Source organism: Cetorhinus maximus, chromosome 22 (genome assembly GCF_964194155.1).
Source record: "Cetorhinus maximus chromosome 22, sCetMax3.hap1.1, whole genome shotgun sequence".
NCBI lineage: Eukaryota > Metazoa > Chordata > Chondrichthyes > Lamniformes > Cetorhinidae > Cetorhinus > Cetorhinus maximus.
In genome coordinates, this window is record NC_135900.1 from 59,353,827 (window position 1) to 59,370,804 (window position 16,978).

The 16,978-nt window shown below is 45.3% G+C and overlaps 1 protein-coding gene across 7 annotated transcripts in view; it reads right to left on the minus strand.

Moving 5' to 3' along the window:
* Positions 1 to 16,978, minus strand: part of pot1 (protection of telomeres 1 homolog) — a 334,309-nt gene that overhangs the window by 250,181 nt on the left and 67,150 nt on the right. For 6 of the 7 annotated variants that reach the window (XM_078568389.1, XM_078568390.1, XM_078568392.1 and 3 more), the window contains exons 3-4: positions 15,880 to 15,952; positions 6,795 to 6,892 (exon numbers count right to left, since the gene is read on the minus strand). In XM_078568389.1, coding sequence (XP_078424515.1) covers positions 6,795 to 6,892; positions 15,880 to 15,952 — 171 coding nt within the window. The remainder of the gene's footprint in view (positions 1 to 6,794; positions 6,893 to 15,879; positions 15,953 to 16,978) is intronic. The other variant, XM_078568395.1, reaches the window with a different exon arrangement.

Genomic DNA, 16,978 nt, shown 5'->3' on the forward strand with positions numbered 1-16,978 from the left:
CTTTCCCTATTGCAATGCCTTGTCAATTAAAGTCATCTTGCCTAATTTGAATTTAAACAAAAGCTTGGCAGTTTTTGCCTGGTGCATTCTCCATGGCAATGCCTCTACCAATCAGAGTTCACTTGCCAACCAATTAGCACCCTCAACTCATCAGTATAAATTGTTGCTCCCTTTGAAGTTTTATATTCTTGTGATTCTGTCCTGATGAGTGCAAAACAAAAAGCTTTGACAGCATGTCTCCTTTTTCAGCAACAACAATATAAACAACTGAAGATTGGCAGAGCCATTCTCAACAAGTGTATTTTCCATAACAGTGTAGTTTTGAAGAATAATTCATAAATAATCATGTTTTTCTGCTATAGGAAAATAAAGACAGACAAGGAATGAAGAAATGCAGAGACAGATCTTTGACGTAGATGATCCATTTTAATAGTGATTCACACAAAGAAAGTTCCAGCCTTTATTCATAATAGGGCAAGCATTCAGCACAACTGAGGGGCTATTAATAATGAAGAGTTATAGATCATATATCAGAAATAAATTATTTGCAAAGTAATCGCCTAAGAAAATGCAGATTAAATATTGCACACCCTAAAATAATTTTTTTAATTTCCCACAGCACGATTGCTTCCCAGCATCTCGTCCATAATTAACATCCTTTGTTTATGAATCACTGGGTACTAGCAGGCCACCTCTTCAGGAGGGGAATCACTGCTGAGTCCAATCCTATCCTCAGCTAATTTTCACACCCACTGGAGTCAGTAGAAACCCATCCATGGTACGATCCAAGCTCACTTTACCCTCCGTCACTAGGACAACTGAGAGACTCCCAATTGTTTCTCGGCTGTGATTATCTAACTCAACAAACTATACAGCCCTGGTTTACAATGGTTTTTGAAACGTAACAGCGAACAGTCACCCGATTCCCATACACTGGCTTTTGTCAGCGAATATTATACACTCAATAAGATGATATGTGTGCTAAAGTATTAATGATTGTAAGAGAATCAGCAAGTTGAAAAATTATCACCCACAGTGAATAGTTTGCAAACTCAGCAATCGGAATATATTATAGGTCTGTAACTTTCAGAAGCTTCAGACTGATAAATTATTGGGATACTCCATGTATAGCCATTAAAAATGAAATTTATTTCACAAAGGGAGAGAACAAACTCCTCCAAAGTGAAGTGCTTCTGCTCTCCAATGGGTGAATCTTGAGTTACTGGACACAAATACTGATTTATTTTACATATATGCACCTGACCTATCAAAAGAGTTAATTTCTTTATTGTTCCTCTTGTTTGGGTGTTAAAAGCAGGTTTGTGATAGATATATATAGGTATGAGCTTGTTCTTACCACTTTTTTACTCATTCTCAGGATGTGGACATTGCTGACAAGGGTAGAATTTATTGCCTATCACAAGTTGCCCTGAGGAGGTGCCCTTCATCTTGAGGCAAGTCGAGCGGCTTGCTAGATTACTTCAGAGGGCAATTAAGATTCAACCACATTGATGTGAGACTGGAGTCACATATAAACCAGATTAAGGATGTCAGGTACTCTTCCCTTAAGGACATTAAATGAACCAGTTGGGCTTTTACAACAATCCAATTGCTTCGTGATCATTTTGACTGATACCAGGTTTTTATTTTCTGAGTTTTGTTTTCAACTGAATTAAGATCCTTAAACTGCCATGGTGGGGTTTGAGCTTGCGTTCAAATATGCTCCGAATTGTGTTCACGCCCACAAGTCCACCAACGCAACCATTATTCAACTGCATCCCATTAAAACAGTGGGTCTAAATGATGGAACGTGGCCCCATTGCATTATGCATCCTGGTTACAAAAAAAATGCTTTCAGTGACTCAGACACACAATTATTGCCTTAGGATATATTTTTATAAAAGCATGTTATAGCAAAGCCATGTAGATAATTAGAAAGTACTACACCACTACTTATACCATCCACGTTTAACACAGGCAATTGCTTATATTTGGCAAACAGCACCAACTATTCTCCATCACCATTTATGTTAACTATGAAGGCACCATTTAGTGAATTAACTGTGTTGACTATTTTGGTAAGAAGATTGCACTTCATTAAGGTACCTTACATACATAATTGTCTCAGAGTGGTGTTGCACTCAGCACTGCCTTCAATAACAAACATGTAGAAACGAGGCAAGATTCTGAACCTCAGCAACAAAATTCAACTCCTGACTATGAGTGAACTGTACATGATGAACATGATTGTAGAATCAGACCCCACAGAAAGAGTCTATTCAGTCCTTCATGCCTGTGATAGCTCTTTGAAAGAACTATCCAATTAGTCCCACTCCATTGCTCATTCCCCATAACCCTGCAAATTTCTCCTTTTCAAATATATACCCAGTTCCCTTTTGACCAAATCTGCTTTCACCACCCTTTCAGCCAGTGCATTTTAGATCACAACTTACTGCGTAAAATAAATTCTCCTTCTAGTTCTTAGGATAACTCAGAAACATAAAAAATAGGAGCAGGAGTCGGAGTCGGTCATTCGGCCCTTCGAACCTGCTCTGCCATTCAATATCATGGCTGATCCTCTATCTCGACACCATACACCCGCTCTCCCCATACCCCTTGATGCCTTTAGAGTCTAGAAATCCCTCTATTTCCTTCTTAAATATATTCAGTGACTTGGCCTCCACAACCCTCTGAAATGGCAAGGTTTAGTTTGTTCATTAATCTGAAATTGAGCTGTGTCCAGTACTACCCCTTTGAACCACCCACCTCATGTTGTCAGCAAAGTGTGTTAACACCAAGGCATCTGCGATAATCTGTACAAAATTCATGACCAAAAAATATGTCTATAGCCCAAGGGGTTATTGAATAGTTTACCTTCAGCTCAAAACTCCGATTCATATTTGAATGATATATTTTATACGACAAGAGTATATGACTATACCATTAAGTTCAAAAGGTAAAAACAAACCATCAGCAACAGATAGGGACAGAGGCTAGGAGAAAACGCTGACTCTGTAAATCCTATTCCTCAGCAGTCACTAGTGGGGGTGAACTCCAGGACTCAGACCACAACACCTTTCAAACCATGTGCTCTGAGCTCCCTGTTAATGGTGGAGCATCATTCTAAAATACTCAGTCAGAACTGCACAGACCCTATAACAAAAGCAAAACACAGCAGATGCTGGAGGTCAGAATTTAAAACAAAAAGTGCTGAAAAAACTCAGCAGGTCTGGCAGCATCTGTGGAGAGAGAAACAGTTAATGGTTTGGGTTCATATGACTCTCCTTCAGAATATTCCTAAACCCAGACCCCATGTTTAGTAACAAGTCACAAAAAGCCTGCACTCTGTTATTCGTTGGCTCCACTCACTGAAGACTACTTGACACCAACCAGCAACACTTAGAGTTTTTCTTACCCCACATCACCACTTCAGTCATGAGCCACCAGAGATATAAATACAATCTCGGAAACACTGACCAAGTCAAGCAGCATCCATGAGAACTGAGGCATTGCCGTTTCAGGTGGGGACACTTCGTCAATACACATGTGTTGACAAAGGTTCACCTCTAAAATGTTAACTCCCCTGCTCTGTCTGCGGTTGCTGCCTGACCTGCTGAGTGTTTCCAGCATTTTGATCCTGGTGCAGATTTGTGGCATCTGCAGTTATCTAGCTTTTTGTTAATAAAATCTTGGTATTGAAATATAGCTGATCATCCTGATGACACGTTTTAACTCTGGAAAACCTTTGTTTTCTTGTGACCCAGGCTGGGACTTCAAAGCCCGCAAAAGGTGTGCCCCTGGGCGCAGTCTCCCAAGTCCTTGGTTCTGCTGGGTCAAGTGAAATAAAAGATGGAAATTGTATGTCGATGGATTCAGGTAAGTTGTGGATTCTGGCCTGCATTTGGTTGAGAGAAAAATGTTGTGTCTTTTGTGATTATTGTATCACAGTTACAAATTAGAAATTCTGTAATCAAATGAAATTTGCTGTTAATTTTCTGCCACTGTACAATGTTGGCCCAGTTTTCCTGCTCAGTGTCAGAATGGGAGTGCCCGGCATTAAGCGAGATTTAAACTGCCCACATTTACACTGGGCCTTCAGGACATTCTGCTCCCGGCTCCAGTTTGAATCCAGCAGCTAGCAGACTTGGGGTGGGGGGGCAATTCCCCCTCACACCCAATGCTCACCTCTCTCACTCCCCCCCAAACAAAGTTTACCCCCTCACCCCTGACAATGCTCAGCCCTCCCCCCACCCTCCAAAAATACTCAAGACCCCTCACCCTCTCACAATTCACACCCTCAACCCCAACAATACTCACTTCCCCCTCCCTCCCCGACAGTGCTCACATCCCCCTCCCTCCCCGACAGTGCTCACTTCCCCCTCAACCCCCGACAGTGCTCACATCCCCCTCCCTCCCCGACAGTGCTCACTTCCCCCTCAACCCCCGACAGTGCTCACCCCCTCCTCCTTCCCCGACAGTGCTCACCCCCCCCCCTCCCTCCCCGACAGTGCTCACCGGCCCCTCTCTCCCCGACAGTGCTCACTTCCCCCTCCCTCCCCGACAATGCTCACTTCCCCTTCCCTCCCCGACAATGCTCACCCCACCCCCCTCCCCGACAATTCTCACCCCTCCTCCCTCCCTGATGATGCTCCCCCGCCCCCCACCGCCGACTCCCTGACGATGCTCACCCCCCCCCACACTCCATGTCAATGCTCACTGCCCCCACCCGGCAATGCTCACTCTCCGACCCGACAACAATACTCACCCCCTCTTGCCCCCAATGCTCACCCTCTCTCACTCCCTGATAAACCTCACCCCCCTCACTCAACAATGCTCACCCACTTTCCCACAACGTTCAGCTCCTGCTCAGCCTCTCCCTCACATTCCAACCACGCTCACATGCCCAACAATGTTCATTGACCCCCTACCCCAACAACCACCCCTGCACCCTAACCAAACAACTGAAAATTGCTGGCTCTACTGACATGGGCTGGACGGGAGCCAGGTATTCCGGAAGTTGAGCCTGGAAAGTAGATGTGGCAGAGCAGTGACCTTTATCGGGAGCGATGGGCGAACATTGTCAGGAAGGGGAGAACTATCGGAGTGAGGGGAGAACACTGTCGGGAGGGATGCTGAGCTGTGTCACGGTTGCTGTAGATGATGGAGTGCTTTAACACAAAAGCTGCTAACTCTTAAATTTATATCCATCACCTCCAGGTCTCTTCCTGATCAACAGTTGAACCAGTACGATCTCTTTTTAATGTATCTCTGAGATTGCTAACATTTTGATTCTTTCAAATTTTCAAACAATTTCTTTAGGTCCACTTCGTTCCTTCAATGGTTTCAACCTTAGTCCTTCTTCACCTGTCGATATTTTTAGCCCCTTGATCTCAAATGGAACTTTTACATTTCCTTCATTGTGAAAACAACTCCTAAAAAGCTGAATTTCCCCTTCTGGTGCCAAACAAAGTCACTTCCTTTTCCCTGTAAAAATTATTAGCTCTTTCAATGTTCAAATCCTTCCAAGGCCTGGATGCAGTCTTCAGAATTTTCATATTTAAGCCTGGTATCGCCTAAATACTACTTCCTGAATGAATCATCTCTTTTGCTCTTTATCCAGCAATATGGACCTTGAGTCCTTTTCTAGGATTCTTAACAAAAAGAGCAGAGAAATCTGAAGAGTCAAAATTTAGTCCAAGTTATGTTTCTGAAGAATTACAGCACTGTGGAAGGCAGTTATGACAAAAAGGATTTTATAAATCCAGTTGTAAAATAGTGGTTCAACGGTGCACTTCTTTTTCTGTCCTGACAGACGACTTCTTGTGGTAGAATTCTGACACAATAGGTTTGAAAACTGTCCTCTCATCTAAGGTTCAATTTAAACACAGAAGTGAAAGAACAATCACTCGCTGCAGACTACAGTGTACTCATGCTATTCTGCAAGCTTATTTAACGGTTTAAAATTTATCTCCATGGCATTTCCCTGTAAGGGGCCATCTTTCTGACAGCCTGCCATTCTCTTATAAATTGGGCAGCGAGCTTGACAGGTTACAGGGGTGTTCTCTGTACAGTGTGGAATGGTCCAGGTGGTGAGCAGAGCTATCGACATCAGAGAAAGACTAGGATGAAAACTTACAGTCTCAGGAAGGAAGACAGGTTGCTGGCCAGTTAAAACAAAAGGTGCTCTGATTGACTTTCAGAATCAGATAGCTCAAAAAGAACAAATCTCATTCATAATGACTGAATTTGGCAGGCCTATTGGCCTGTTTGACATTGTCACAATGCAATGAAAAGCTCCAGCCCAAATAAATAACTTTTCACTTGATATAAAATTGCATTGAATTTAAAGTACAGCAACAGGCCATTCAGCTAAATGGTCCATTCTCTGGTCTATGCTCTCCACACGCCTACTCAGTCCCCTCTTCTTCTAATCCTATCAATATAACCTATTCCTTTTCTTTCCCACTCAATTGTTTTTCTAGCTTCCCCCTTCTAGCTATATTATTTGCCTCAACTACTCCTCATGATAGCAAGCCCCTATTCTAACCACTTGTGGGTAAGTAAGTTTTTTGTGAATTCCTTATTGGATTTATTAGCTATATCTTATATGCGGCCCCTAGTTTGGTCTCCCCACAAGTGGAAACATTTTCTCTACCTATCAAACTTTTCCATAATCTGAAAGACTTCATCCCCTCAGCCTGGTCCTTTTCTAGACAGAAGATACCCAGCCTGTTCAATCTTTCCTGATCATTATAAGCTTTCAGTTGACATACTCATTTAATCAAATACCTTACCCCTTGTTTAAGAGCATGTTCACAGTCATTCACCAGCTTTCCAAAAATAAAGGTGTTGATGGATGCTTGGTTGGACACTGACTGTTGTGTAGTTGATTCTAAGAAAAGCAGAAAATAAGAGCTGCGTTATGTTATAGCTTTCAAGTTCAATTCCAATTATCTACAAAAGTTGTATTGCACAGATATATTTAACAAAAGTTCTGCAAAAGCATTTGCAGCAAAGTAGGAAATCTTGGGTGTCTCCACTCTATATAAAGTTACAACTATTTTTTGCACTTTTTACATCAGCTACATTGACAACGGTTTTAATTTCAATATACATCAATTCATGATGTTACTAGAGGCTGTGACAGCCTAAATGACAGCAGTGATTTTCATTCTGGACAGCAAGTGTAGGGCCGGGGTTGTGGGGGCTGGGCAGCTGCTTGACCAAACGAAGAACGGACTTTCATTTATATATTTATACAGTGCCTTTCACATCCTCACAGAGGATGCAAATCCCAGACAACAAATGACATTTGAAGTGTAGCAAATGGCTGCAGGGATATAAAATTGACTAAGGCACAGAAAACAAGAGTCGTGGTCAATGGCTGTTTCTCGGACTATAGGGAGATGTACAGTGGTGTCCCTCGGGGTTCAGCACTGTTTTTGATGTACATTAATGACTTGGACTTGGGCGATCTGGAAAAGCTGCAGTTAATGTGAAACTTAGAGGTGTAGAAAAGAGTGAAATGGATGGCAATAGGCTTGAAAAGCACATGGATGGGTGAGTTGAATGGGTGAACACGTGGCATATCAACATCAATGCACAAAAGCATGGGGTGATATATGCTGCTCACAGGGAGGGGGAGAGGTAATACAAGGTACAGTTTTAAAGGGATGCAAAAACAAAGAAAGCTGGTGGTGTTAGTGCCTAAATCGTTGAAGATAGGGGGACAGTTTAGAAAAGCAATTAATAACTGATATTGGGTAACTGGCTTTATAAAAAAAAGAGTAGAGTGGAAAAGCCAGGAAGTTATGCTAAATCTGTACAAAATATTAAGTTCAGACCCAGTAGGAGCACTGAGTCCAATTCTGGACGTCACAATTTAGGAAGGAGAGGCTACAGCCCAAATTTACCAGAATGCTTCCAGAGGTAAGCAATTACAATTACATGGATAGACTGGAGAATCTGAGAAGGGCAAGAGGAGATTTGATAGAGGTGTTTAAAACTATGAAGGGTTTAAATACGGTAAACAAAGAGTAACTGTTTCCAGTGACTGAAAAGTTGATAAACCAACAAGCCAGGGGTTTAAGGTGATGGGCAAAAGAACGAGAGGCGATGTGAGGAAAAACGCTTTTACACGACAAATGGTTTCTAAAAACTCATGAACACTTACAGTTTAATGATGTAGGGAGCTTATTAAATCATAATTTTTTTAGACATTTTAAGCACACTAGCTTTTCGGAATAAATTTAGATATGTTAAAAGTTCACCGAGGATTTGGCTGATTTATAAGCAATCTATGCTTTTGACTTAAAAGGTTTTTAAAGTGGCAATTTAAACTGCATTATCAAGGGAGGACACACAAAAAGGTGAAATGATGTGACAACAGTTATTGCTTAGAGCTGAAATTCCTGGCGCGGAATCATCCCAGATTTGCACTAAGTGTGGTAGCGGTTGAGAGAAACGGTTTGCCCGCTGGCCGCAATGGCAACTTCTCACGCCATGTCGGCCTAGACCCGCCACACTAATTGCCGTTTCCATGGCAGGCAAGCTCTCATTCGCCCACCGTGCCATTGTGTCGCCGCTTCCTCTCAGCTGGGCGCACACCTCTCAGTGTTCCAGCCACGGCTGCTGCACAGAAGACGTGGCTGTGACAGGCAAGAAGGCTACAGCCTCCAGGTTCAATGACGCGCCCCTCAAGCGACTTTTGGGCACAGTGGAGGCTTGCCGTGATATCCTCTACCCCCGCTCTGGCCGTAGGAGAGGCAGCAACATCACCAATGCAACTTGGGAAGCGTTGGTCAGTGGTGGTTAGCGCCAACGCCCTTTAAATGAGGACAGTCACCCAGTGCCGCATCAGGATGAATGATCTCCTCCGTTCCGCTAGGGTAAGTCGCTCTTTTCATCACTCTCAACTCACACACACACAAACCCAACACACATCCACAGGACCCTCACTCACTGCCAGTTCAAGGGACATCACCATTCGCTCTCTCACACACACCGACATTGTCTTCATATCGTCCATGGAACCACTCACCACCCACACATGCCAGGCATACTTATCGTTTAGCCTGGCAGGCATCCTGCTCACACTCTCTCAACCTCTATTCATGCAGGACAAGCTGGCACACAACAAGAGGGCGAGGTCACAGACCGGTGGAGGAATGCCTGAAATCAAGGTCCTCACAGACTTTGAAATCAGAGCCATTCAGCCGGCCATAAGGATCTGCACTGGTCCTGTGCTGACAGTGAGGTCAGCGGTGCCCTTCTAAGTGAGGGTCCAGCAGTGCAACATCCATCAGACAAACATACCGTGAGTGATGAGCACTGTTTCACAGGCCACTGCCATGCACTAATTATCTCTCCTTGCTTTCACAGGCACATCTGGGAAACAGCTGACAGAGTCCATGACCCAGAGCCTCCAATCAGGCCCCAAAGGAAGCTCAGGAGAGGAATCTGCTGAAACCCTCCCTGAAGACCTCTCACAGCGCCCAGCCACACCCTCCACCAGCGCAGAGACTCACACCTCGGTGGGGCCTAGCTTTAAAGTAGCCTCGGGATCACAATCCGGTGAGCATATTGCACTGTCTAATCCACAGCAGGCGGCTGCAGGGACTTCCCAGGTGTCTAGCATGCGGAGGACTGCTGGAGGCCAGAAATTTGCTGATGAGCCTCTGGACTCGATCATGTCACAGTTGCTGGAGTTGCAAAGGCAAACTCGGGAACATCGGGAAGGGATGTCCGCCTCACTCCTCAGATTGCAAGGCACAATGGAGGAGTCCTTCCATCTTCAGACCGAGGTGATAGGGCCGGCATGTCAACACACCACTGGTAGGATGGTGGCCACCCTGGAGACCTTGGTCCAGGACATCAGTCCTGCACCGCTGCATGGGCTGAACTCCATTACTGATGCCATAGCTGCCCTCCAACATTGTGTACGCTAAAGGGGTGTGGTGCAGCCCGATCTCACTCCAACTAGCCTTTCTCCTCATGGAGTCAGCCAGGGGCCCTCGGACACCCATAGGGAGGATCATCAGCAGGTGCACACTCCGGGGCCATCCACCCAGGTGACTCTCGGAATTTCCGGCCCATCCAAATCCCCTCTTCATGTGACCCCAGCAGCTCAAGCTTCACAGGCCGAGGAGGAGGCCACTGCCAAACAGCAGGGCCCCGAAAGCAGGCCGGGACCCTCAGGTCTCAGCCCTCAAGAGGGCGTCCACCAAAGTCATCACAGACAGGGGGTTAGCAGTCAGCAGGCTGCCTCCACCTCCAGGGAGCACCAAGATGTAATGGCAGGGTTAGGAGAGTTAAGAAGATGAAATTGCACAGCCTGGGCATGGGTGTTGATCACTTGTACATAATGTTCACTATTGCCAATAAACTCCTAAGAATGTCTCCCTGCCTATGGCTCCTTGTTCTGATGAGCAGTGTTCTTGTCACTCAGATGTGAAACCTTTCTGTACAAGAAAAAGGCAGGTATCTCAGTCCAGGGCCTCTTCCCTGTGCTCTGTGCAGTCTTCAGACCAAAGTGTTGGTCCAGCCTCGCTCTCCCTGGACACATTACTTGATGCCTTACCTCGATGGTGCTGGTCATTGCTGCCAGAATGTAGTGGGCAGGTGCCACAGAGTTCCCTCATTCTCTCTGTGTGCTCTCAGCACCTTTAAAGGAGGGGCTGGCCCCCATCTCTTCAGATCTATGACCACTGATACTGTGCTCCTGAAGGGGTCAGGTGCTGAAGGCAGACAAAGGATCAGATGCTTTTGAAGTTTTATGGCTTCCTCACTATGATATGACCCTGATCACAAAGCACAAGCGAGCTGCCCTCGGCCAGACAGAAGTCAAACATTCACAGAGGCAATGTGAAAGTCTATGGAGTGTCCTCACTACATGTCATCATCATCCTCCTGGAATCGAGTAACTATTAAGGCCTCTACGTTAGTAGCACTATCACAGAGGGTACGTGCACTGCCATAAGCCAGACGGGGGTCAAACATTCATAGATGCAACCTGATGATCTGTTGTGTCTCCTGACCTCATGTCGTCATCATCCTCCACAAAGCTAGCAGCTATGAAGGTCTCCCAGTGCGCCTGCCTCGTCTGGCCAGCACGAGGGCCTCATCCCCATCATCATCGCCTTCGAGGACCCCCTCACCTTCATCACAGTCGACGAGCTCCTTACCGGACGAGACCTCCGGCTCCTCCAGCTCCTCCTCAGCCAGCTCCTCTCCCTGTTGCAGCGCCAGGTTGTAAAGGGCACAGCAGGTGATGATGATGCGTGACACTCTCTGCGGACTGTATTGCAGGGCTCCACCAGATCGGTCCAGGCACCGGAACCTCATCTTCAGCATCCCGATGCTCTGCTCCACCAAGCTGTGAGCTGCGGCATGGGCCTCATTATAGCATCACTCTGCTGCAGTCTGAGGCTGCCGCACGGGTGTCATCAGCCACAGCCTCTGTGGGTAGCCCTTGTCCCTGAGGAGCCAACCCTGCAGCCTCTGTGGTCCCTGGAAGGCGTCAGGAATTTGCGACCGACTGAGGATGTAGGAGATGCGGACACTTCCTGGAAACTGCGCAGACCTGCAGGATGCATTTCTGGTGGTCACACACCAGCTGCACATTCAGCAAATGGAATTCCTTGTGATTGACATAGTCGCCCGCTTGTTGCGATGGAGATCTGAGCGCCACGTGAGAGCAGTGGATCGCACCCTGCACCTGTGGGAAACCCGAGATCTGGGCAAACCCTATCGCTTTTGCATCCTGGCTCTCTTGGTCCTGGGTGAAATGCACAAAGTTGTGTGCCCTCGCAAAGATGGCATCCGTGACCTCATGGATGCATTTGTGGGTGGAGGCTTGTGATATCCCACAGAGGTCACCTGTGGACCCTTGAAAGGAGCCACTGGCGTGAAAATTGAGCACCACGGTCACTTTCATGGCCACTGGCACTAAATGCCCTCCATGTCCCTGTGGTGCCAAATCCTGCAGTAGTTGGCAGATGTGACCGGCCAGTTCCCTAGACACGCACAGTCTTCGGCGACACTAGTTGTTGGTCATCTGCAGGAATGAAAGACGGCACCTATATACACTGGGTCTAGCTAGGCACCGACCAGCGACAGCTCACTATGGCTCTTCAGTGGTGTGTGCGGGAGCTCCAGCCGCTCCTTCTTCTGAAGGTGCTGCTCCTCCCTCTGCACAGCCAGGAGCCTCCGTCACTCTCTTCTCCGTTGTCTCCGCACTCTGTACATCACAAGCTAGGTCACTAGGCTCCATGCTCCTGATGTACTCCTCCTCCAGGATGAGAGAGAGAGAGAGGCACATGATTCAGCTTGGGTATACTAAGAACCTGTATTGGTTAATTCTGAAGGCCCCTTAATGCATTCCGGGGAGTACTGGTCACTACTTGGATGGCCAGAGTTTAGCGCGCTGCATGGCGGCCTGAAACCCCACCCACCCATTGGACCTCATGCTGTACTCGCAGCTCAGGCACAGACATTCTTCTAACCTGTGCTGCAAGGCTGCACTGTTAGCTTGAATCATGGGGAAGACTGGTCCAAACCAGGACAGTGATATTGTAATGGGCTGTGGGCACCTCCACCAGTGACTTCTCCAGTCAGTTTTAGCAAGGAGATTGTACAACGTGCCTAGTCATCCAACTGTTCTGCAGTCCACTAAAATGCTCATTAGTTTGCAGACTGTGCCCGAGGGGCGAAAAGCTCTGGAGAACTTGGTGGCACTTTCAGGCCTCTGCTTTGCTCGAGTGTGCAGATAAGCTAGAGGCCCGAATCCATGCATATCAACGTGGCTGCATCTGAACTGTCTCAGCTGCAGAGGAATGGTCACTTTATACAAGGTTTCCCTGATATATAGCCACTTCCCTCACCCCCACCCTGCATGTGCATGTGCACTACCTTCAACCCCATGGCTGCCCTTGCCCCCACCCCCAAGTTGCCCCACCCGCAGGGCAGCCCTTGTCCCCACGCCTCCAATGCACCTCAACCTTGAAGTTCAACAGGTGACGCAGGACGAGCACTGCAGAACGTTACTGAGCACTCACCTCCGAGTGCGCCTCAAAGTGCAGCCTGCCAAATGCATGCCTTTTATATGCTGTTGTGAAACCGCTGATGGGTAGATGGTCCAGCAGTGGGTGGGGTTCTGGCAGGCTGGCCATTATAATGATGTGCAGATGTATTACAATGAGGCCCCGATGTTCAATGGCGGGAGACACGGCCCACCATCGGCAGCTGAGCGGGCGATCACAAACTGGTTTCAAGGAGGTTGTGAAACCAATTTCTGGCCTCCTGACCATATTGTCCGCTCACGCCACCGAACACGCCCGACGCCAGCGGGCACGGACAATTCTGTCCGTGATCATTGCACCAGCTGGGATAACTATTAACTCTATCTCGCTATTTGTATGGAGATTGGCTTATACTCTGGGAATTCAAACTTCGAAAGGGTGCAGTTAAATCGATCACAGTAAATTGGGTTGAACTATTCATGGTTAAACCGACAAACAGTGGGAAAAATTTCAAAAGTATTTTGGTACAATACAACACCAACACGAACCCCTAAAAGGTAAAAGTTCCTCTTGTGCAATTAAGCAACCATGGTCAACAAACAAGGTAAGAAACAGCATCAAGCTAAAAAAGTCAGACACAAATGGAAGAAAAATGGAACTTCAACAGACCAGGAAAGCTATAAAAACCATTAAAAGATATAAAAAGTATAAAAAGGTGCAAAAAGGGAACATGGAAAAAAACCTGCACAGGATGTTAAAGCTAGCAACAAGTTTTTATAAATCTACTAAGGAAAACAGTGATAGCAAAATGTGGGACCATTAAACAGAATATAATGGGCAATAAAGAAATGACAGACTTGCTAAACAAACACTTTGTATCTGTTCTCACAATAGAGTAAGGGGACAAAATACCAAAGGTACAAAGAAGCCTAAAAAGACAAGGGGAGAGAAACTGAGTTGATTTAATATAAGTAAAAAAATATGCTAATGGGCAAATCATTGATATTTAAACCGAATAGTGTCTATACATGTCAATTTCCACCCAGAGCATTAAAAGTTGTTCAGGAAAGTATAAATGCATTGGTCACAATTTTACCATGATCTCTAGATTTGGGAATTGTGCCTGTGGATTGGAAAACTGCAAATATAATTCTATTATTTAAGGAGGGAGTGCAAAAAAACAGGAAACTACAGGCCTCTTGGTTTAGTTTCTGTTGTGGAGATCAATCATTGGGAACAGAGAGGCTGAGCATGTGGATGAATAGGAGTTAATCAGAGAAAGTCAGCATGGGTTTGCAAAGGATAGGTCACGTTGGGCTAATTAATTGACTTTTGAGGATGCAACTAACAGGGAGGAAGGAGGACTGTCTATAGATGTTGTTCATATGGACTTCCAGACGCATTTTTTTAAGGTTCCTCACAAGGGAATATGAAAAATAACAGCGTACAGAGTTGAAAATAACATTGTGACATGGGTCAGTAATTGGTTTGCAAAGTAGGAATAAAAGGCATAAACTCTGGGAGGTTGTGACAAGTGGTATTATGGACTATAAAAGGGTGGTTGAAGGTCTGTCTGTATTAGGCTACTCGTTATTAACTACCTAATCTGATCTGGTTTATAAGGCTAGTGTTCTTAGCACCTTGTATGGCTGTGAAACATGGCCGACTTACAGTTGTCAAGAAAAGAAGCTCCATTATTTCCATCTTCATTGTCAGCAGCACATTGAGAGTATATTCTGGCAGGACAAAATCATGAATGTGGCAGTCCTCTCAAAGGCAGAGCTCCCCAAGCACGCTGGCATAATCAAATAGAGTCAGCTATGGTGGCTTGGCCACGTCCTCAGCATGGAAGAGGGTCACATACCCGGAGACTTTTTGTATGGCGAGGTAGCCAGATGAACAGTGGAGTTCCCAAGGCTCCATTTCAAGGATGCGTGCAAGCATGATTTAAATCCCTAAACATCTACTGTCACACCTGGGAATGACAAGCTGGTGAAAGGGGGAAATGGCGGCACCTCCCTTGGGATTGCGTGCACCACTACAATGACTAGTGGCTATAACAGCTTAGCAACAGGTGCCAACGTCGAAAACAAGAGCCCACAATGTCACTTAGCAGTTTATGTGCAGGGCTTGTGGCAGAAGCTGCCTCTCATGAAATGGGCTTCACAATCTTCAGCATCAAAGGAAGACACTCCACCTAAATAGATTGTTTGCTGTGTGTCCATCATCTCTCGTAGATGGAAGGATGCCATCACACAATCATTGTAACGAGCAGGCGGCACAACGTTTGTATGCTCCCTACGCCAGAAGGAACAGGCGCGTACTAATTGCACATGGCATTCCCCCAGTCCATTTTCAGGGGGACCCAATGATCCATAGGTTTATACATCCAAATTTTCAAATTACATGAAGTAGGGGGCATAAACCATTTCATAGATGAGAGCAGCAAGTTACAAAGGGGCTAGACAGATGAGTGAGGAAAACTGTGACAGAGTTCAGTGTGGAGAAGTGTGAGGTCAAACACTTTCGACCATACGAAAAACAAATCAGAATATTTTCTAAATGGCGATAGACTAGGAACTGTATAGGAGTAAAGGGATTTGAGTGTCTAGGTACAAAATGACTAAAAACTCATGCACAAGTACCTTAACCTCAGAGTTGCTGGAGTACAAAGTACATGTAGAGTCCTTCTAACCAGATTAAAATGGCAGCAATTTAAAATGTTTTAGAAATTGGCAGATATTGAAATATAAAACTGAAATGTTAGCAACTTACCACCAAATTTGTCAAATTATGACATACAGCACTTTTAAAGAGTATTTCTAAGTTACAATCTGTCCATCAATCAATGTCAACATACCTCCCAACACCATTTTGAATACTTTTTCTCCTGATCCAAATTCATGTGGTGGGTACTTCACCAAAATAGTTCCCTAAATAGCAAAAACAAAGGTACAATGGCAATTAAACAATGTAATTAAACTGTAATATCACATTTGGAGCCAGTTTGACCATGCTCAAGATTTAGTTGTTAAGCCCTCTCTTTCTCTAATGGCTGCCTAAGGCTCCCAGTGGAGAATAGGCAAACTCAGTAAAGAATCCAGGAGTAAGAATGCACAGCATCCTCGTAATGATCTGTAGTGTGCAACCAATAAACTCACAACAGGGATCCACTCGCGATTCCTAACTCACTTAAAAGAGGTGCTAAACATTGGTCAGCTAATTCCCTCCAAGCCCAGGGAAATTAGTGTTTTTTTTCTCTTTATTCTTTCAAGGGATGTGGGCGTCACTGGCAAGGCCAGCATTTGTTACCCAACCTTAATTGCCCTTGAACTGAACATTTCATAGAATAGTTAAGTGTCAACCACATTGCTGTGGGTCTGGAGTCACAGTAGGCCAAGTAAGGATGGCAGATTTCCTCCCCATTAGTGAAGCAGATGGGTCATTACAACCGATGATAGTTTCATGGTCACCATTGTGGATACTAGTTTTATATTCCAGATGTATTAATCCACTAGCTGCCATGGATTTGAACCTATATCTCCAGAGCATTAGCCTGGGTCTCTGGATAACTAGTCCAGTGACATTACCACTAGGCCACCATCTCCCCCTGTATTGTGCCAATTTTATCAGTGGAAGCCAAGGAGAAGGTCATCCACTCTCTTGGACACAAGACTCCTGCTGAGCATTGCACTGAGTCAAAGATTCACATTTTAAAAACAAATTCAACAGGTTGTTTCTTCCTGCGGTTTTTGATGGACAACTGAAATAAGCAGCAGCTTACCCTGGGACTCAAAATGACAGCATGTTCCAAAATACCATTAGCTTCTGATTCCAGAAGCAGTTTATTGCCACCTTATGTCAGTCACCAGAAAATTATAAAGTAAGAATGATCCGGCATTTCAATTTTATTAGTTTACTTTGTTGTGTGGTTGCTCATGTGTGAGATCAGTTGTGTT